This window comes from Hyperolius riggenbachi, chromosome 7 (assembly GCF_040937935.1).
Source record: "Hyperolius riggenbachi isolate aHypRig1 chromosome 7, aHypRig1.pri, whole genome shotgun sequence".
Lineage (NCBI taxonomy): Eukaryota > Metazoa > Chordata > Amphibia > Anura > Hyperoliidae > Hyperolius > Hyperolius riggenbachi.
The window spans coordinates 190,327,065-190,348,207 of record NC_090652.1 but is presented as its reverse complement, the minus strand read 5'-3'; the positions used below and the strand labels follow the sequence as shown (position 1 = coordinate 190,348,207).

Here is a 21,143-nt window from a genome sequence, read left to right as displayed (position 1 = left end):
AGCAACACTGTGCGCAGTCTCTGTGGCACAATTGGTTAGCGCATTCGGCTGTTAACCGAAAGGTTGGTGGTTCAAGCCCACCCAGGGACGGCCTTGCCTTTTTTGTTCAACAGTTGTCCGAAGAGAACCCCAGATAGCCATGTAGATTGATCTCTCTCTAGTGCAGAGTGGTGCAGTGGAAGTGTGCTGGGCCCATAACCCAGAGGTTGATGGATCGAGACCATCCTCTGCTAGGCATTATTTCATTTTTGCACCTCGCTTTATCGCATGGGCAAAATGGTTTCCATAGCCCTGTAAGAGAAAGTGTAGCAGTGGCTGTGTGCACATTCTCTGTGGTGCAGTTGATTAGTGTGTTTGGCTGTTAACTGAAAGGTTGGTGGTACAAGCCCACCCAGGGATGGCCTTGCCTTTTTTGTTCAACAGTTGTCCGAAGAGAACCACAGATAGCCATGTAGATTCAAGGTATATCACAATGGCACATGCTAGGCTGGCTTCAGCAGGCAGTGTTGGTGGTATAATGGTGAGCATAGCTGCCTTCCAAGCAGTTGACCTGGGTTTGATTCCTGGCCATGGCCAATGTATGTGAGCTGGCTTTTGACATCCTACAAATCCCTGGAAGACAGGAGAAGGAGTTCTTTTAAATAAAAAAAACAGCTGAATTCCGAACACAAATCTTTGCCCGAATTTTGTTACCGACCACCTGAATCCAAATTTTCCCCGAACCCGAATTCGAATGTACCCGAACCGAATTTTGGTACATTCGAGCATGCCTGATAACTATTTCTTTCTTTAGAAGGAATATATTGATTATTAATAATTAGATCAATTATATTTATGTGTAATAACTGAGCAAATGTATATATAAGATTGCTGCAGTAATGTGAGTTTCAACTTGTTTCCAGTCTTCCACACAGTACGCTTATCTATAACCTTGACATTTAAAAGATGCTTGTGTAATATAAACAAAAAATGTTTTAGCTTCTTGTAACTAAAATAATATAATTATGAGTTTCACTGTCTGGAGCAGTAGGGTATTGTACCGTGTTAGCCATCAGTAAAAGCAAGAAGTTTTAAATCAGGATGATACCATTTATTGGCTAACTAGATATTAATAAAAATAAGAAAGCTTTCGGCCTTGCAGCTTTCGTCGGGCTTATGGAATATGCTGAGATGTCTCAAAATAATATTTTAAAAAAGTATTCTAACTTTACAGTTTACAATGAAATTTTGCATAGAACATTAAAACATACACATATGACAGCTTTTCCTGCATAAATAAAGCGCTAGAATTCTGACAGTTGGTCTAAACAAAACTCAGACCCGGCTTGCTACCCTGTTGTGGTCTGGGCTTGTTAGGTTTGTGAAGTTTTTGTTTTTTACTTTTTCCTCTCATCTGAACACTGGCAGATCTAGTGGATTCACTCTCAGACTGGCTCTCGCTTTCAGATGCAGATGCGGTTCGTCAGTAGGATTAGGTTTGTCAGACCAGCTGTATATACAGCCTGACTTAAAGTCCTGCTGGTCTCTGGAGAACTTAACTTTTGTCTGTTTTTTCAGTGTAGCCACCCTGGCGTTCTATTTCCCCAGGATTTACGTGCAAAAAGTGGTTCAATTAATTTCCCATAATTTTCAACCAATTTTTTTTTTTGCAATTTTTTTTATATTGAATTCAATACAGGTTATTGTATTGAATTACATTTAAAAAAAAAAAAGTGTTTGCTGCGAGATTTTGATGATGCTGTGTGACACTGGTTCCATCAACACCGATCGACGGGGGACATGTGATCTCCAAGGGAGAAGCAAAATCCGCCAAGGGACATGAAAGAAGGCACTGGGGAAGCTATCAGAGGTACGCGACGAGGGATCAGCATGCCAATGGTGAGTATAAGACCCAGATGTATAGCCAGATGTATAGCCAGGTATAGTTAGCCAGATGTATAGCCAGGTATAGTTAGCCAGATGTATAGCCAGGTATAGTTAGCCAGATGTGCAGCCAGGTATAGTTAGCCAGATGTGCAGCCAGGTGTAGTTAGCCAGATTTATTAGCCAGGAATAGTTTAGCCAGATGTTTTGCCAGGTATATGGGGAGCAAGATGTTTGCCAGGTGTATAGAAGACAGATGTGCAGCCAGGTGTATTGGAGACAGATGTGCAGCCAGGTGTAGGGAGTCATATGTATAGGGAGCCAGGTTTGCGGGTGCCTCTGCCCCCCCCATTGCCCCCGATGCCCCCTGACTCTGGCCGGGTGTCCCTTCTGTGGGGGGGCTCCCCTTCTGTGCTGGCTGGTAGTGGCCGGTGGGGATCCCCTCTGTGGGGGGGAATCCCCATACTGTGTGTGCAGGTGGCTGGGTGGCCCTTCTGTGTGTGTGTGGGGGGGTATCACCTTCTATGGGGGCTAGTGATGGTCGGTCGGGGACACCCCCTTCTGTGGTGGGGGGAGGTGGGTGTCCCCATCTATGAGGGCTGTGGGTGGCCTCTCCCTCCTCTTCCCCCCATCCCTTCCGATCCCCCGTGCCCCCCCCCCCCCCTAATCCAGTGTCTCCCCCCTGTCAGAAGCCCTGATCTACTCATCTGAGGGTTTGCTCCTGCGGCGGAAGCGGCGCACTTCCTCCTCCATCGCGAAGTCTCGTGTTCTCTGTAATTACTGTACGTGGCTTGGTGACGTCACCAAGCCGCGTACTGTAATTACAGAGACCGGGACTTCGGCGATGGAGGAGGAGGGTGTCCATCTCGGCCAGCGCAGGAGAAAGCCCTCAGGTGAGTAAAGCAGGGCCTCTGACTGACAGGGGGGAGACACAGGATCGGGGGGGGGGGGGGGGGAAGACACAGGATCGGGGGTGGGGGGGGGCACAGGGGACAGAGAGGGAGGAGGGAGAGGCCACCCACAGCTCTCATAAAAGTGGACACCCACCTCCCCCCCCCGCACGGAAGGGGGTGTCCCCGACCGGCCAAGACCAGCCCCACAGGGGGGGATACCCGCCCCCCCCACACACACACACACACTACAGGGTCACCCGCACGCACAGTATGGGGAATCCCCCCCCCTCCCCACAGAGAGGATCCCCGCCGGCCACTACCAGCCAGCACAGCAGGGGACATCCCTCACAGAGGGGATCCCCGCACCAGCCACCCGCAGCACAGAAGGGGAATCCCGCACGCTGCTGAGCACATTCTCTGCCCCGTTGGCTGCACAAGGATTCCCCAGGGTGGCTGGATGCTAGTTCTGTATGCTGTGGGTAGCACAGATCGCTACCCACAGCGTGCTGACAGGCATCCAGCCATCCTGGGGAATCCCTCTGATGAGGGAAAAGTGCAGCCGGCGGGGCAGAGAAACAAGAAATCTCCCTGGCAGTATTGACGAGTTCAGCTCGTCAATACCGCTTTCAGCAAGTTTTTCCTGGACGAGCTGAGCTCGTCAATACCACCAGGGTGGTTAATGTCCTCTTTGTATCTCTTGACTTTTGTCTGTAACTTAGATTCAAATTTCTCAAAGTCAGGATGTCCAGATAGTTATAGTAAAACCTTCTGTTCACTGAGTAGTTTGAGTTGGGTCTTATCAGTCACTTTTTGTTAGTGGTCATGTAAGTATGTCATAAGTTCTAAAGTTTCTTTCATTTTGAGAGCCTCCTACCTTTTAACAAACTCTATGTTCTCAGAGTGGAAGTTTACCTTCATTAGGTTTCTACGAGTTTCTAAGAACCCTTACTGAAATTTGTTGTTTAACCCATTCAGGTTCCGTCGTTTTCACGTGAGAAATGTTCACCTCCCATTCATTAGCCTATAACTTTATCACTACTTATCACAATGCACTGATCTATATCTTGTTTTTTCCGCCACCAATTAGGCTTTCTTTGGGGGGTACATTTTGCTAAGAGCCACTTTACTGTACATGCATTTTAACAGGAAGAATAAGAAAAAACAGAAAAAATTCATTATTTCTCAGTTTTCAGCCATTATAGTTTTAAAATAATACATGCCTCCATAATTAAAACTCACGTATTGTATTTGCCCATATGTCCCGGTTATAACACTATTAAAATTATGTCCCTATCACAATGTATGGCGACAATATTTTATTTGGAAATAAAGGTGCATTTTTTCCGTTTTGCATCTATCACTATTTACAAGTTTAAAATAAAAAAAATATAGAAATATTTCATCTTTACATTGATATTTAAAAAGTTTAGACCCTTAGGTAAATATTTACATGTTTTTTTTTTTTTATTGTAATGGTTTTTTTTTTTTATTGTAAACATTTTATTTGGGTAGTTTTGGGAGGGTGGGAGGTAAACAATAGATTGATAATGTAAATGTGTGTTAATTTTAAAAATTTTTTCTTACAGGTGTAGTATTACTTTTTGGCCACAAGATGGCGGCCATGAGTTTGTTTACATGACGTCACTCTAAGCGTAACACACGCTTAGAGTGACTCATCGCAGAGGGAACGGCCAGAAAAGGCGCAGCGTCCGAGAGAAGCTGTCGCTTTTTCAGCGGGGGAGAGGAATCAATGATCGGGCACCGTAGACCGATACATTGATTCCCTGGCTACCGAATCCGCGGCCGGGAGTGCGCGTGCACGCACGCGATCGGCCGCGGGGGCGCGCGGTAGCGCGCATGGTTCCTGGACGTAGAAACTATGTCCAGGAACCAAAATAGGTTAAGGTATACATTAAAACTCACCACCTCCCATGAGGCCCGTGTAAAATCTTTGTAAATCTGAAATAAAGACTGGTTCGATAACGTCTTCTTCCCTCTCTACTGCAGTGGGACTTAGAAAAGTTTCTCTGGCTTCGTTGGTCAGACTCTAGAGATGGAAGGCTAGTGGACAAATAGGCCATGCTCCTTACTCTAGAACAATTTGGTGTTTGGATCAGTGATGATCATAATCAGCAAAATTACAATTTCACAAAATTTTGCCTACATTTTCACAATTATGCCTATACGTAATAAAGATTTGCAAACTATATTGATTTCATAGTCATTTATAATTTTGCATAAAAATGTGCGTCATTTCGCTAAATTTCGCATAATTGTGTGCCGACTTTGGAGGTTAATAGCAAAGCCCCCATACATGCTACTGACACAACAATTGCTACCTATGTTAAAGGGAATAGTGGGTACAAGGGAAAAAAATAATTTTCTAAAAAGACCAGATAGTTTTTGAGAAAATCGATTTAAAAATGTAAAGAAAAATGGTTTTTAAACTTGGAAAAATGACAGTTTAAAAACCATTTTTCTTTGCATTTTTAAAATGTCTTTTTGAAAAATTCTTTTTTTTGACTTGTACTCAGTATTCTCCTTAACATATGTAGCAATTTTGGTAGCAATAGCATGTATGGGGCTTTGCTATTAAATGCCAAAGTTGGCACAAAATTTCGCGAAATTGCACAAACATTACGCAAAATTATGAAATACTACTATTACATACAAAAATCAATTACGATTTTCCCTAATAATTTGCATTACGATTACGATGCAAAAATGCGAATTTTGATGCGAAATTTCGTCCCATCACTGGTTTGGATCACCAACAACAAAGATTACGAAAATACAAACGCTTCCAAATAATGTACCGGGGCTAAGGGTAACCCTTTTTGTAAGGAACCAGACACAATTAGGCTCATCTTTATGAACAGTGTGTGACTGGTTACATGCACACTGGCAACCGCCCCCCCCCCCCTGTGTACACTTTAGACGATTAATCAATCAATCAATCACACACATATGTATGAGTGCCGTGTTCCTGGCTATATATATTTTTGATCAGCCACTTTCATTGTGCCATCCTCACTTGTCCCCGGGTTTTGTGTCTCCTGTGTAGTTGTCTTATACACTCGCCTAAAGGATTATTAGGAAAACCTGTTCAATTTCTCATTAATGCAATTATCGAATCAACCAATCGCATGGCAGTTGCTTCAATGCATTTAGGGGTGTGGTCCTGATCAAGACAATCTCCTGAACTCCAAACTGAATATCAGAATGGGCAAGAAAGGTGATTTAAGCAATTTTGAGCAAGGCATGGTTGTTGGTGCCAGATGGCCCGGTCTGAGTATTTTACAATCTGCTCAGTTACTAGGATTTTCACGCACAACCATTTCTAGGGTTTACAAAGAATGGTGTGAAAAGGGAAAAACATCCAATATGTGGCAGTCCTGAGGGGGAAAATGCCTTGTTGATGCTAAAGGTCAGAGGAGAATGGGCCGACTGATTCAAGCTGATAGAAGAGCAACGCTGACTGAAATAACCACTTGTTACAACTGAGGTATGCTGCAAAGCATTTGTGAAAGCACAACACACACAACCTTGAGGTGGATGGGCTACAACAGCAGAAGACCCCACCGGGTACCACTCATCTCCACTACAAATAATAAAAAGAGGCTACAATTTGCACAAGTTCACCAAAATTGCACAGTTGAAGACTGGAAAAATGTAGTCTGGTCTGATGAGTCTTGATAGTGTCAGAATTTGGCATAAACAGAATGAGAACAAGGATCCATCATGCCTTTTTGGTGGTGGTGGTATAATGGTGGTGGTGGTGTTTTGGTGTGGGGGATGTTTTTTTGGCACACTTTAGGCCCCTTAGTGCCAATTGGGCATTGTTTGAATGCCACAGGCTACCTGAGCATTGTTTCTGACCATGTCCATCCCTTCATGACCACCATGTACCCATCCTCGGATGGCTACTTCTAGTAGGATAATGCACCATGTCACAAAGCTCAAATCATTTCAAATTGGTTTCTTATACATGACAATGAGTTACCTGTACTAAAATGGCCCCCACAGTCACCAGATCTCAACCCAATAGAGCATCTTTGGGATGTGATGCAACAGTCGCTTCATGCCCTGGATGTGAATCCCACAAATCTCCATCAACTGCAAGATGCTATTCTAACAATATGGGCCAACATTTCTAAAGAATGCTTTCAGCACCTTGTTGAATCAATGCCATGTAGAATTAAGGCAGTTCTGAAGGCGAAAGTGGGTCAATCACCGTATTAGTATGGTGTTCCTAATAATGCTTTAGGTGAGTGTATTCATGGCAGTAGTATCACGCTTATATACAATAACTAGGAGTATGTGGGTCATTCATTGTCTGTTCTCACTCCCCAGAAACATTATACCCACTTGCCTCTCTATTCCCTCCCCCCGTGGGGCACAGGTCCCCACGTAGTCTTACCCCCTATTGTATTTTGTGTAGCACTGTACATTATTCTCGGTTTCTGATGAAGCCCTTCAAGGTGAAACATGTTGAAGTCCACCCCATGGTCGGTATCAACCTGCAGTATCACAGGTATTTAAACTGGAACCACACTTGGCAATTCAGCTCTGACTGGGGTTGTTGCTGTTGGGAATTTTGGTGGGGAGATATTGTAAATATTGTACTTTCTGTTGCACTGTACACTATTCTCACTTCCTGACGAAGTTCTTCGGGGTGAAACATGTTGAAGTCTGTGTCACTGTTTATATTTGCACCCTTTATGTGATTCCCTCAGTTTTTGTGTTATCATCTGACCTTGAGCAGTGCTATTCAGCATTCGTGTGGACAGACAGCCACTGCCCCTCAACTATATCTGCTCATTCAGCTGTGTTACAATGTCTTAGTCCCACCTGTGTGCAAGATAGCTACAGCCCTCCCTAGGCAGACATATACGGGAAGGTGGGGGATCAGCAAGAACCCAAGCACACTCGTGGGATACCAGTACCTCCTACATGACCAATGTGGAGAGGTATTTTTTAATTTATGTATATATATATGTTGCTAATCGGGGGTCTAGTCCTGGGAGAAGAGGTGAGTGGCCTCACCCCAACCCGGGATGCCAAAAAATAGGCATGGTCACGCAACAGAATGTGGATGTGGTCATGGGAGGGGCCAAATATACATGACTTTAGCAGTGCTCTGCCTGGGAAGTGTGAGCTCTGCCATAGTGTTTCCCCCCCAAAATACAAGTAATCTGAAAGCATTTCACCAAAAATACATGTAATGTGGCAGAGGTTCTTTCAAAATACAGATAATATGGCAGTGGTTCCCTAAAATATATGTAATCTGGCAGCAGCGGTTCCCCCAACATACACATAATCTGGCAGCAGTTTCCCAAATACACTTAATCTGGCAGCAGTTCCCCCAAATACACTTAATCTGGCAGCAGCGGTTCCCCAAAAATACAGATAATCTGACAACAGTTCTCCCAAAAAAGGTGCACCCAGTATAGGTATCCAGTATAGGTATCCCCAATATAAGTAGCCAGGTCTATAGGTTTCCCCAGTTTAGATAGCCAGCTCTATAGGGGTCCCCAGAATAGGTAGCCAGGTCAATAGGTGTCCCCAGCATAGGTAGCCAGGTGTCCCCAGAAGGAGGAGAGGCAGTGCAGTGAAGAGGGAGTGGTGGGTACAGCGGCGGGAAATTAACGTAAACGTAAACGAATTAGGCTACTTACAGGTACTCCTGAAACACCACGATCTCCTTTTGATCCCTGAGGACCGGGGCTGCCCTATGAAAACAAGTTAACATTGATTATGATTAAAATGGTGTGAAATTTTCTTTTGCCATTCTGCACATATTATTTGAAAAAAATATTCAAAAAAAGATGTGTTAAGGTAGCCATATATCAGGCGATTTGGTGACCAATTGACCATCGGAATTAGATTATTATCATCAAATTGGATGAAAATCGGTGCTGTCAAGTGCATGCTCGACTGAGAATGCGACCAATTTTGGGATGAAAATTGGTCCCATTGTCGATTGCGCATGCTGCAAGATGTTGGGCCGATTTGCTCAATCGGGACGATTGACGAATGCGGTGAAACCCCAAGCGCTGTCACCCCTAATGATACATGTCCCCCCGGTGCCCAGTTCAAGGTATACATTACTTGTCCGCGGCCTCCACTTGTCCCTCCTCTGGCTCCGGGCGCACTCCGATGTACATGTACACGTGGTTTCCTAGTAAGGGCGCGCGTGTTGACGTCAGACGTCACACACGTGAACCCTTACTAAGAAACAACGTGGGGGCGTGTGTATGGAGAAAACAGTATGCCCGGAGCCAGTGGAGGAACAAGTGGAGGCCACGGACAGGTATTCTATACCTTGCACTGGGCCCCGGGGAGACATTTATTATTAGGGGGGACAACGTTGGGGTGGCGAGGCAGTCGGATTCGGCGTCACAAGGCCCATCCCGGATCGATTTCAGCATGTGTTGTATGAGCAGCTGACACAGAGGCGCCTTAACCTACAGACCACCTAGGCAGCGGCTTGGAGCGCTTTGATGGGGAAAGGAGCAATAAATTACTGTCAGTCCAAGGGGGGGAAAAATTCCTGTCCTGAAAGACCATTGTAAGGGACTGGAGAGAAATAGCCTTCTGCTCTTTTCACAAATAGCCTTCTGCTAAGTCACTGATAAAGAATCATTCAGAGTTCAGATTTATAGACACTCCCTAAGAAGAAGGTGTCTGGTTTATAGCTGTTCTCTGCCCCTCCACCCTGAGCCTGAGTGACTGACAATTAAGGGTATGTAGAGAAAGTTTTCTACTCTCACAAGTGTTCTAATGAATGCATCTGATAAGGATTCATAGAAAGATTTGAGACAGTCCCTCACTATTCAGTGTACAGAGGAGACAGCGCCCTACCCCCAAATGTTGCTGAGTCTACAGAGCGAGCGAGACAAACAAACAGTAAACTTTGCAGACAGCCCTGTGCTCTGCTAGAATGTCCGGCATGTCTAGATGTCAGGAGGATCGCCATGACAAGCTATGGAGTGGTAGGATCATCTGATCCTCTCCTCTCTCTGGGACACAAAGGCTGTACTACTCCCTGAATTCACAAGGACAGTATTTGAAGTGTGTAAAGGTGTGTACACACGCACTACTGCAGAGAACAACGGGTCCGTCAGACCCTCCCGCTGGGTGGTTGTTCTTCCGACAGTAGTGCATGTGTACAGTCTGTCTGCAGACTGATAAGGGCCTGTACACACTGCTGCGCTTGCGCTGCGCTTTTCAAATCGCATGTGCTTTTTAATCGCAAGGTCTTTTGAAAAATAATGAAAATCGCGGAGATCTGTACACACTGGTGCAATGCGCTTTTCCTATTCTCATGAAGGCTTGCGATTTACAAATCGCATACGATTTTAAAAGCGCAGCAGTGTGTACAGGCCCTAAGGCTGTTTCTGAACGATCCGCTCAGCGTGTATATGCACCTTTACACACTTCAAATACTGTCCTTGTGAATTCAAGGAGAAGTGCAGCCTTTGTGTCCCAGAGAAAAGATAGGATCAGATGATCCTACCATCAGTGCTGCTCATCCAGATTGCGGACATCCGGGTAACCCGGATATCCGACCATTTTTCAGCTATCAGATTCGGATTCAGATACCGGATTTCTGTAGAAATCCGGATAGCTATCTGCGGATAGTTGGCTGGCAATGCAGATATCCGCGGATATCCGCGGATATCTGCAGAAATCCGACTATTGAGATACTGTAAGAGGTCCAGGACGTCATTGAGCCAATCAGAGGGCTCCCAGCAGAAGCCCTAGCAACCAATCACAGAGGGGAACCCTGGTCAGCCCCACCTGACCACATTGAGCCAATCAGAGGGCTCCCAGCCTAAGCCCTGGCACCCAATCACAGAAAGGAACCCTGGCCAGCCCCCCTGTATAATAAGGAGGGCTGCCATGATGAGACATATCGTCCTTGCTTGTGAATGCTCATTGAGAGACATGCTCCAGTGCTGCTGGCCTAGCAAGTGCTTACACAGTGATAAACCTAAAGCTGTTCAGTGATTAACCCCTTCACTATCACTACACTATTGTTATACTGTTAATTAGACTAGCTAGCTTGATTTCATTCAGTGAGTGACAGTCAGAGTGTGTGCTGCAGGGCTGCTGCAACTGCTATGTGTCTGTGTGTGTGCTGTGCACAGACCAGGCCAGCTGCTGCCTGCTGGCCAGCTATTAGCCTTAGCTAGCTACAGTATAGGTTAGGTTAGGGATTAGGGAATAGGATTACTGTGTTATTGTGTAGTTAGTACTGTAGTACTGAAGTCAGTGCTAGTAGTTGTTGGAGTAGTAGTACTGCTGTGTTAGCTTACTACAGAACTGCTGTGCTGCTGAGCAGTGCCAGTGTGACAGTTAGTGTCTTCTCCTCTGCTGTCTGACCGTCACTCGGCACTTGGCACGTGGCCCTTGGTACTTGGCACATGCCATGTGCAAAGTTCCACGTGCAAAGTGCCATGTGCAAAGTGCAAAGTGCCATGTGCAAAGTGCAAAGTGCCAAGTTCCAAGTGCAAAGTGCCATGTGCAAAGTTCCAAGTGCCACGTGCAAAGTGTTACATGCAAAGTGCCACGTGCAAAGTGCAAAGTGCCACGTGCAAAGTGCCACGTGCAAAGTGCAAGGGGTATCCGAGAAATACTGCCTACCACTCCATAGCTTGTCATGGCAATCCTCCTGACATCTAGACATGCCGGACATTCTAGCAGAGCACAGGGCTGTCTGCAAAGTTTACTGTTTGTCTCGCTAGCTCTGCAGACATCTAGACATGCTGGACACAGTGGGGGATGCAGGTTTTGTCTTTCATTGTGAGTGAGTGTCTTAAATAGGAGGGCAGCATCTAAAGCTCAAAAAATGCTAATGGACATGTAAGCAATGTGTGTAATTACATCCATCACTACTTTGGCTGGCATGGCATAATAATGTGTTTCCATTAATGCTGTCTGTTTGGCCTCTCTCTAATGCTATGTACCCACCTCACGATTTTCCCAACGATTTTCCTGATGTCCATCAATTTTTTTTTGAGCGACGAGTAGTCATTTACACGATGTCGCAACATTGGTTCAGATGCACAATGACGTAAACATCGCTTAGCGTTGTGTGGTGATAAATGACCGTCACTGTGGATCGGATCTTTAAGATCCCTGACGACCGGCCATGCTCAAATCCGACCCGGGAGACATCCGGATAATTGCTTTCCGGAAGGAGGAAGAGGTTGTAGGTACCTGACCAGCGAATGCGGCGCTTGGAATGCATGGTGGGAGGCGACGCGTAGAGGACCAGAAGATGACGTCATTGTGGTAAGGTTGACCCCCTTGCCACCTTCCCCCCCCCCCCCCGCACAGCTTTCCTGGGAGATATCCGGATAGAAACTATCCGGATGTCTCCCGGGTCGGATTTGAGCATGCCTGCTGACGACACCCCGTAAAGTACTGTGGATGCTTGACTTCTCGTTCGCACTCATCATGTAATGTCACGTGACATACATACCCGCTGGCAAGAAGATGAATCGCTGGACGCTTGTCATGAGGGACACCTCGCTGGATCCATCTTCCTGCATCGTTGCAGTCACTGTGGTGAGTATGTAGCTTAACTTTGCTCGCACTCACCCTTTGCTCATGCTCCCTCTCACACTGTCTCTCTGACCAAACAACTGCTACTTGGGGAACAATGTGCACAACTACGTACTCTACTCTGAGCACTCTTCAGGGGAGCCAGTAGCATTTGGAACTATTATTGTGTATTTATGTAGCACTGACATCTTCAGCACTTTACAGAGTACATAGTCATGTCACTGACTGTGCTCACTGGAGCTTACAATTTAATCCCTACCATAGTCAAACTATAATGTCCTACCATATTATTATTATGTATTTATATAGCACTGACATATCTTCTGCAGCACTTTACAGAGTACATAGTAATGTCACTGACTGTCCTCAGAGGAGCTTACAATCTAACCCTACCATAGTCATAGTATAATGTCCTACCATATTATTATTATGTATTTATATAGCACTGACATCTCCTGCAGCACTTTACAGAGTACATACTGTAGTCATGTCACTGACTGTCCTCAGAGGAGCTCACAATCTAATCCCTACCACAGTTATAGTCTAATGTCTTCAATATAGGATTGTTTTGGGGTAAACCAGTTGACTTTTAGTATGTTTTTTTAGGATGCAGGAAATGTCTGAAGTGTCTGAAGACAGAAACTCCATGCAGATTTTGCCCATGCCAATGTTCAAGCCTAGGACTCAGCACTAAAATGCAATAGTGCTATCCACTGTGCCTCTATTCTACTCATAGATATCTGCTTCTCATCCATGTCATCAATTCTGACCCTCTACTACCCTTCCTCCCTCCATTCTACTTCTCTTCTCTTGTATCACTTACACTACAAACACACTGTGCTTATCTCCAGAATAGATCATTAATCAAACTATTAAACCACCTTACCATATCAGCCCTTCAATGCCATGATATACCCACTCCAGTCCTATCCTAACAGGTGGTAAAATATCTGCATATCCCATAATGTTTGTGAAAAATTATTCTGAAATTAAGAAATTATCAAGTCTTGCTTGATAATCCGATCTTGCAATGTGACTGACATTGGAATTTGTAGTGTGGGTGCAGTATTTATTTGAGGTGCATACTGGCAGCATGTGCTGCAGAGTTCCCCAACCCTGTCCTCAAGGCCCACCAACAGTGCATGTTTTGTAGAAATCACACAGAGGTATATAATCAGCTCTGCTGAGACACTAATTACCCCACCTGTGAAGTTTCTGGTTTTCTGCAAAACATGTACTGTTGGTGGGCCTTGAGGACAGGGTTGGGGAACTATGTATGGCATACAATGCTGATCATCCACAAGGCAAACCTAGGCAGCTGCCTAGGGTCTGGAGAGAGTTTAGGGGCCTGGAGGATGCTAACCCCCACCAAATCTAACTAAATAAGCCAGGTGACCATCAGTGGAGGGCAAAGTGTTATCTTGCCCAGGGCCCCATTTCATAGTTATCCTTCTCTGATGGCTTATATCATGTGTGAAGTGTTCTATAATGTATGTGATTTTTTAAATTATTTTTTTTTGGGGGGGAGGGGCACAGGATTTCTTGTCTGGAGTGACAAAAAGGCTAGAGGCGCCCCTGAGCTGACAGATTTCTCTCTTATTGGATTCGATTAGAGAGAGATTTGTCTCTTGGTCGAATCTGCCCATACATCGCTACATGGCTACCTTTAAACATCTTCTGGTAAATATACTCACAACAGGACCAGGACCACCTGGAGGACCATTCACTCCTGAAGGACCAGTTTCTCCTCGTTCACCCGGACCACCTTTATCCCCTTTAGAACCAGGTTCTCCATTTTGACCCTAAATTCAATTAAAATGTATTAATCGAGTATAGAATAACTTGTTGGCTAAGCAGAGACTATTCTTGAGTGCTTACAGGAGCTCCGGGAAAGCCAGCAGGACCAGAAGGACCAGTTTCTCCACGTTCTCCCTATAATCATGGAGACAAGACAACCAAACATTAACCAATTAGAAATATTTCTATAACTAAAATTCATTTTAACTCTCAATTTTGTCTGCTGTATACCCCTCTACTCTCAACCTGCAGACACCCTCTTCATGACAATGTTTGCATTCATTTATTTCATAGCCTTACAAAGTATATGGTCATGTAATGACAGAATCAGGGCAGCAATCTGAAAGATACGATCAAAACTGCCTTTTTCTGATTCCATGTGCATGAAAGAAAAAAAAAAGTTATGCAGAAGACTTCTTTTCAAACAGTATCCACATAATTCGCTGAGAAGAGGAAAAGATCGGCACTAGATATCTGACTGGCAGTTGAGGGGCTAGTGGTGCATGAGCTGTGCCTCCAGAACAGAAAATTCCTAACAGGAAGGGCTTGTCACACCATAAGTGGTTTCTTTTTTAAAGCGGTTCGATTTTATAAATCGCTCTAAAAGCACTTGTTTAATGATTTCCCATGAGAGTGTTCACATGTGAGTGTTTTGATTTTATTCTGGATATCAGGAAGTGAAAATATTAATCGCTCAGCAAAAGCGCTTAAAAAAAGCGCTTTGAAAAGTGCAAAACAAAGGAAAAGTGCTCTATAAATTACTCAGCGCTTGTGATAGCCCTTGTGATTTATAATATGAACAAAGCCAAAAGCTGAATAATAAATCCAGGCACCAGTTCAGTTTGTCACCTTTATTTTCCACTGAAACCTCCCGACATGAATTGCAATAAAATTAGCCTGACAGCTGTTTCACAGGAGCACCTTGCTTCATCAGAGGCAGCAATATATATACAGTATTCAAATAATATATTGATTTATATACTGTCTTGATGGTCACATAAAGTAAGAAAAGCACACAAATATAAAATATGTAGAGCTGCAAATACAAAATGAGTGTGTCAGGAACTATGTCTTTTTCTTCCTGCTGGTGGCAGCAAATGCATGACTTTTTCAGTTATTTCACCAGCTACCAGCAGGTGGCGCAAGTAACCATGCGTATGGACTCTCTTCCACCAGCAGAGGTCACCACCCTTCTGTTACCTCTGTGATTTGTTTCAGCAGGCAATAGGACATATAAGGACTGTTCTGGCTTGCAGCAGGTGCCAGAATTTCAGTTCCCTTGCCCTGAGGAGCTGCCCGGCCTCTCCTGTCTCTTGTGATCTGATCCTTGATCTCCTTATATCCTGTCTGTACCTATCTGTCATACCTGTACTTGGATTGTTTGATTATTGTTTGCTGATTTGGTCCTGTGTACCCTGTATATTATTGTATATATTTGCATTGTACCTATTCATACCTATTTAAACGCTGGAGTGAGGTCACTCGGGGCCCAGGTCATTTGGTGCCATTTCATTCCTAAGTGCCATTTATTACAAAGTGCTTTACAACTTACCAAGAATTTACCAAGAATTCACCCAGGAATTCAAACAGGATTCAACAGCTACAGGACTCTGCTGGAAACAACTACTCTGCATCCAGAACTGCCTCCAATGCCGTTGCTAAAAGTGCCACTGCTGGATATATGTTGCACTGCCAAGTAGAGGTGTAGCGAACGGTTCGCCGGCGAACGGTTCCAGGCGAACTTTGGTGGTTTGCGGAAGTTCGATTCGCCTCATAATGCACTATGAGGGTCAACTTTGACCCTCTGCATCACAGTCAGCAGTTAGGTTCTTGGATGCTTAGCTTGCTCCTGGCTGATTATTATTGCTTTTATAGCACCCCTCAACAGCTCTTTTCAGAGCTAATCCTGTTCTTTTTGTGTGTGTGTCAAACTGACACTTTTGTTGCAGACACAGGCTTGCTAATTCATACTGTGTGTGCCACTGTCAGCAACCCAGCACATTCAGTGACTACCTGTGTGTGTGACAGGGAGCTGCACATTGTACTACCCAGTACTGCATATACCCAGTACCTGTTGTGTTTACTTAACCCACCTCATCACTGCATATACCTAGCTTTGTGTTGTGTGAACCCAGCTCACTGCATCTAACTACCTGTTGTGTTGAGTGAACTCAGCTCACTGCATATACCTAGCTTTGTGTTGAGTGAACCCAGCTCACTGCATCTAACTACCTTTATTGTTCAGTGAACCCACCTCACTGCATATAACCACCTTTATTGTTCAGTGAACCCACCTCACTGCATCTAACTACCTTCTGTGTTGAGTGAACCCACCTCACTGCATCTAACTACCTTTACTGTTGAGTGAACCCACCTCACTGCATCTAACTACCTTTATTGTTCAGTGAACCCACCTCACTGCATCTAACTACCTTCTGTGTTGAGTGAACCCACCTCACTGCATCTAACTACCTTTACTGTTGAGTGAACCCACCTCACTGCATCTAACTACCTTCTGTGTTGAGTGAACCCACCTCACTGCATATAACTACCTTTACTGTTGAGTCAACCCACCTCACTGCATCTAACTACCTTTATTGTTCAGTGAACCCACCTCACTGCATATAACTACCTGTTGTGTTGAGTGAACCCAGCTCACTGCATATAACTACCTTTACTGTTGAGTGAACTCACCTCCCTGCATATAACTACCTGTTGTGTTGAGTGAACCAAGCTCACTGCATATAACTACCTTTACTGTTGAGTGAACCCACCTCACTGCATATAACTACCTTTATTGTTCAGTGAACCCACCTCACTGCATCTAACTACCTTCTGTGTTGAGTGAACCCACCTCACTGCATCTAACTACCTTTTGTGATGATCCGCTCAGGCAGACAGCTGTTTGTCCATTCCTCTAGCCTGTGGGCTGCAGGTCTCTGGAACAGAGACCTGCCTTTCCATTGCAAGTTTCTGTTCTGTTCTCTTGCTGGGGAATTTGCATACATTCGTTATGCAAATCCCCTACCTGCCTTCTTTGATGACTGGCACTATAAGAGCTTTATGTTTCCCAGAATGCTTCGCTGGTCATTTCCCTTCCATGCTCAGTTCCTGATGGACACTGCTGGAGTGTCAGCCATTGCTATCTAGTATAGTTAATTCCTGGGGGTTGCTTTTGGCTCCCCTTCTAGCCCAGTCAGGTTGTATTATCTGTATTGCCTGTTCTGTCTTGTCTTGCCTGTTTGCCATTGTCCTGTCCCTATGGTGGTTGACAGGAAATGGTTCTGATCTCTGTTCTTGGAGTATAGCTGGTGCAGCGGTTGCTACCAGCTATCTCTTCTGTTCTGTCTTCTGGGATCGCGCTAGATACTTTGTGCTAGCGCTGGGGATCCTTCTGTTCTGTCTCCTGGGATCGCGCTAGCTACTTTGTGCGAGCGCTGGGGATCCTTCTGTTCTGTCTTGTCGGTCGCGATTGCGCTGTCACCAGTGGCGGTTGATAGCGAATCGTTCTGTCTTGCTGAGATCGCACTAGCCGCTAGCGTTAGCGGCTGTGGATCTTTCTGATCTGTGTTCCTGCTTGGATCACACTTGCTCTGGCGGAAGAGCGGTGGATCCTTCCTGCCTAGTTCTTGTTTTTCGTGTGTCTGTCTTGTCCGCTGCGCTTGCTACAGGCTCGGTGAGGTAACCGTTAAGCAAGCGCTCGCGTCCCCTGTTTCATGTTTGTCTGTTTATGGTTAGTTAGGCGTGCTTGTCTCTATTGTGCTTATCACGTGGAGATCGCGCATAACCGCGTGCACTGTTGCGAATGAGTGCGGTGTTCGCGGTTAGCTAGCGGTTGTTATTTTCCGTATCTCCTTATTGTATTTGCTGTGCCTTTGCTACCCTCGTATTCTATTCTGTTCTGCCTTGTGTCACGTCTCGCGATCGCACCTCTTGCGATCGCGTTCCTATTTCGTATCTGCTGTTGTGTGTGCGCGGTCGCGGAGTGGCGACTGGATTGGCGCGCACACACATACAACCTATCCCTTTTGCTCAATCTCATTCGCAATCGCCTCTCTTGCGATTGCGTTCTGCGCTTCGTACAATTCCTGTCTGGCACTTGTGGAGGTACAGAGGATTGGTTCCTCTGCACTCCCCAGCGCCATCTGCCGACAGGAATTTCCCTCTAAAGGTGCGTAGCACCTTTTGCTGGGTTCCTGCAAATTATACGCTTGAGGATGATCTCCGCCGTGTCAGCGCACGCGTTGTGCGCTGATCACGGGGAAAGTTCCACAATCGTTACAGAAGATTCTGAATTTGAGTCCGAGTCTTCTTTTGAAAGACCAGTACCTGTGATCTTTACTCGTGATGATTTTCTGCCCGGTACTGGTTTTGGTCTTGTCGTGTCGGACTCTGAGGTTGGCAGTTCCCCGACATGTCCTGAGGTTTCTCCTGTACTAGTGTACCCCGATGTGCTCTGTGACCCAGAAAGCCCAAGTATGCCTCGGTTACCAGCGTACTCAGATGCTTCCTCTGTGGAGACATGTTCTGATATAGCCTGCCTGCTTGCATGCCCAGAAGTGGTCCCTGAAAGTCCTGATCTTGATGGGTGTCCTGCTAATTTTGAGTCTGGAATGATCATAGGTTCCATAGGGGTTCTTGGTGGTTCTCCATGTGAGCCTGGTGAGCGTTCTGGCTTCTTGGGATCTCTGCGGAGCTTCAAGGCGTTCTGGGAGATTCCGGGAAAAGTTTTGCTTGGTGCCCTGAATGCGATCAGCAATGGCTTTGGTGTTGTAAGGGACACTTCGAACAGGTATTGCGGCAGGTTTGGTATTCTTGGACGCTCCTTGGAAGGTGGTGGGTATTGTCTGGAGGGTGTCGATGGCTTCTTCTCTGGTGTCCACAGTCCTGATGGGTGTTACGCTGAGACTTGCAGTGCTGATGGGCATGTTTCGGTGGCTTCTGCTTCTGATGAGGTCGGTTTCGGATGGACTGACTCTGGAATTGGGCCTTGTCGGGCTGTCCTGACCTTCATGAGTCTTCAGTTAGAGTTTTGTGATGTTACCAGTCTTGAGGGATGTCTGGAATCCATCCCTAGAAGGGGGGGGGGTACTGTGATGATCCGCTCAGCTGGCTGCACAGGCAGACAGCTGTTTGTCCGTTCCTCTAGTCTGTGGGCTGCAGGTCTCTGGAACAGAGACCTGCCTTTCCATTGCAAGTTTCTGTTCTGTTCTCTTGCTGGGGAATTTGCATACATTCGTTATGCAAATCCCCTACCTGCCTTCTTTGATGACTGGCACTATAAGAGCTTTATGTTTCCCAGAATGCTTCGCTGGTCATTTCCCTTCCATGCTCAGTTCCTGATGGACACTGCTGGAGTGTCAGCCATTGCTATCTAGTATAGTTAATTCCTGGGGGTTGCTTTTGGCTCCCCTTCTAGCCCAGTCAGGTTGTATTATCTGTATTGCCTGTTCTGTCTTGTCTTGCCTGTTTGCCATTGTCCTGTCCCTATGGTGGTTGACAGGAAATGGTTCTGATCTCTGTTCTTGGAGTATAGCTGGTGCAGCGGTTGCTACCAGCTATCTCTTCTGTTCTGTCTTCTGGGATCGCGCTAGATACTTTGTGCTAGCGCTGGGGATCCTTCTGTTCTGTCTCCTGGGATCGCGCTAGCTACTTTGTGCGAGCGCTGGGGATCTTTCTGTTCTGTCTTGTCGGTCGCGATTGCGCTGTCACCAATGGCGGTTGATAGCGAATCGTTCTGTCTTGCTGAGATCGCACTAGCCGCTAGCGTTAGCGGCTGTGGATCTTTCTGATCTGTGTTCCTGCTTGGATCACACTTGCTCTGGCGGAAGAGCGGTGGATCCTTCCTGCCTAGTTCTTGTTTTTCGTGTGTCTGTCTTGTCCGCTGCGCTTGCTACAGGCTCGGTGAGGTAACCGTTAAGCAAGCGCTCGCGTCCCCTGTTTCATGTTTGTCTGTTTATGGTTAGTTAGGCGTGCTTGTCTCTATTGTGCTTATCACGTGGAGATCGCGCATAACCGCGTGCACTGTTGCGAATGAGTGCGGTGTTCGCGGTTAGCTAGCGGTTGTTATTTTCCGTATCTCCTTATTGTATTTGCTGTGCCTTTGCTACCCTCGTATTCTATTCTGTTCTGCCTTGTGTCACGTCTCGCGATCGCACCTCTCGCGATCGCGTTCCTATTTCGTATCTGCTGTTGTGTGTGCGCGGTCGCGGAGTGGCGACTGGATTGGCGCGCACACACATACAACCTATCCCTTTTGCTCAATCTCATTCGCAATCGCCTCTCTTGCGATTGCGTTCTGCGCTTCGTACAATTCCTGTCTGGCACTTGTGGAGGTACAGAGGATTGGTTCCTCTGCACTCCCCAGGGCCATCTGCCGACAGGAATTTCCCTCTAAAGGTGCGTAGCACCTTTTGCTGGGTTCCTGCAAATTATACGCTTGTGGAGGATATCCGCCGTGTCAGCGCACGCGTTGTGCGCTGATCACGGGGAAAGTTCCACAATCGTTACACCTTTACTGTTGAGAGAACCCACCTCACTGCATATAACTACCTTTACTGTTGAGTGAACCCACCTCACTGCATCTAACTACCTTTATTGTTCAGTGAACCCACCTCACTGCATATAACTACCTGTTGTGTTGAGTGAACCCAGCTCACTGCATATAACTACCTTTACTGTTGAGAGAACCCACCTCCCTGCATATAACTACCTGTTGTGTTGAGTGAACCAAGCTCACTGCATATAACTACCTTTACTGTTCAGTGAACCCAGCTCACTGCATATAACTACCTTTACTGTTCAATGAACCCACCTCACTGCATATAACTACCTGTTGTGTTGAGTGAACATACCTCACTGCATTTAACTACCTTTATTGTTCAGTGAACCCACTTCACTGCATATACCTAGCATCCCCCCGAGATGGACAAAATGGACAAACCAGGTAGAGGAAGAGGTAGAGGCAGACCCAGAGGAAGGCCACCTGGCACCAGCAGGTCTGTGCAAGGTGGTGTT

The 21,143-nt window shown here is 45.9% G+C and overlaps 1 protein-coding gene and 1 non-coding gene across 2 annotated transcripts in view; one reads left to right on the top strand and one right to left on the bottom strand.

Moving 5' to 3' along the window:
- Nucleotides 1–21,143, bottom strand: part of COL3A1 (collagen type III alpha 1 chain) — a 2,242,195-nt gene that overhangs the window by 587,258 nt on the left and 1,633,794 nt on the right. The window contains exons 35-37 of the mRNA XM_068244947.1: nucleotides 14,208–14,261; nucleotides 14,024–14,131; nucleotides 8,435–8,488 (exon numbers count right to left, since the gene is read on the bottom strand). Coding sequence (XP_068101048.1) covers nucleotides 8,435–8,488; nucleotides 14,024–14,131; nucleotides 14,208–14,261 — 216 coding nt within the window. The remainder of the gene's footprint in view (nucleotides 1–8,434; nucleotides 8,489–14,023; nucleotides 14,132–14,207; nucleotides 14,262–21,143) is intronic.
- TRNAN-GUU (transfer RNA asparagine (anticodon GUU)) lies at nucleotides 17–90 on the top strand. The gene has a single exon. It is a non-coding gene; the product is annotated as a tRNA-Asn (tRNA).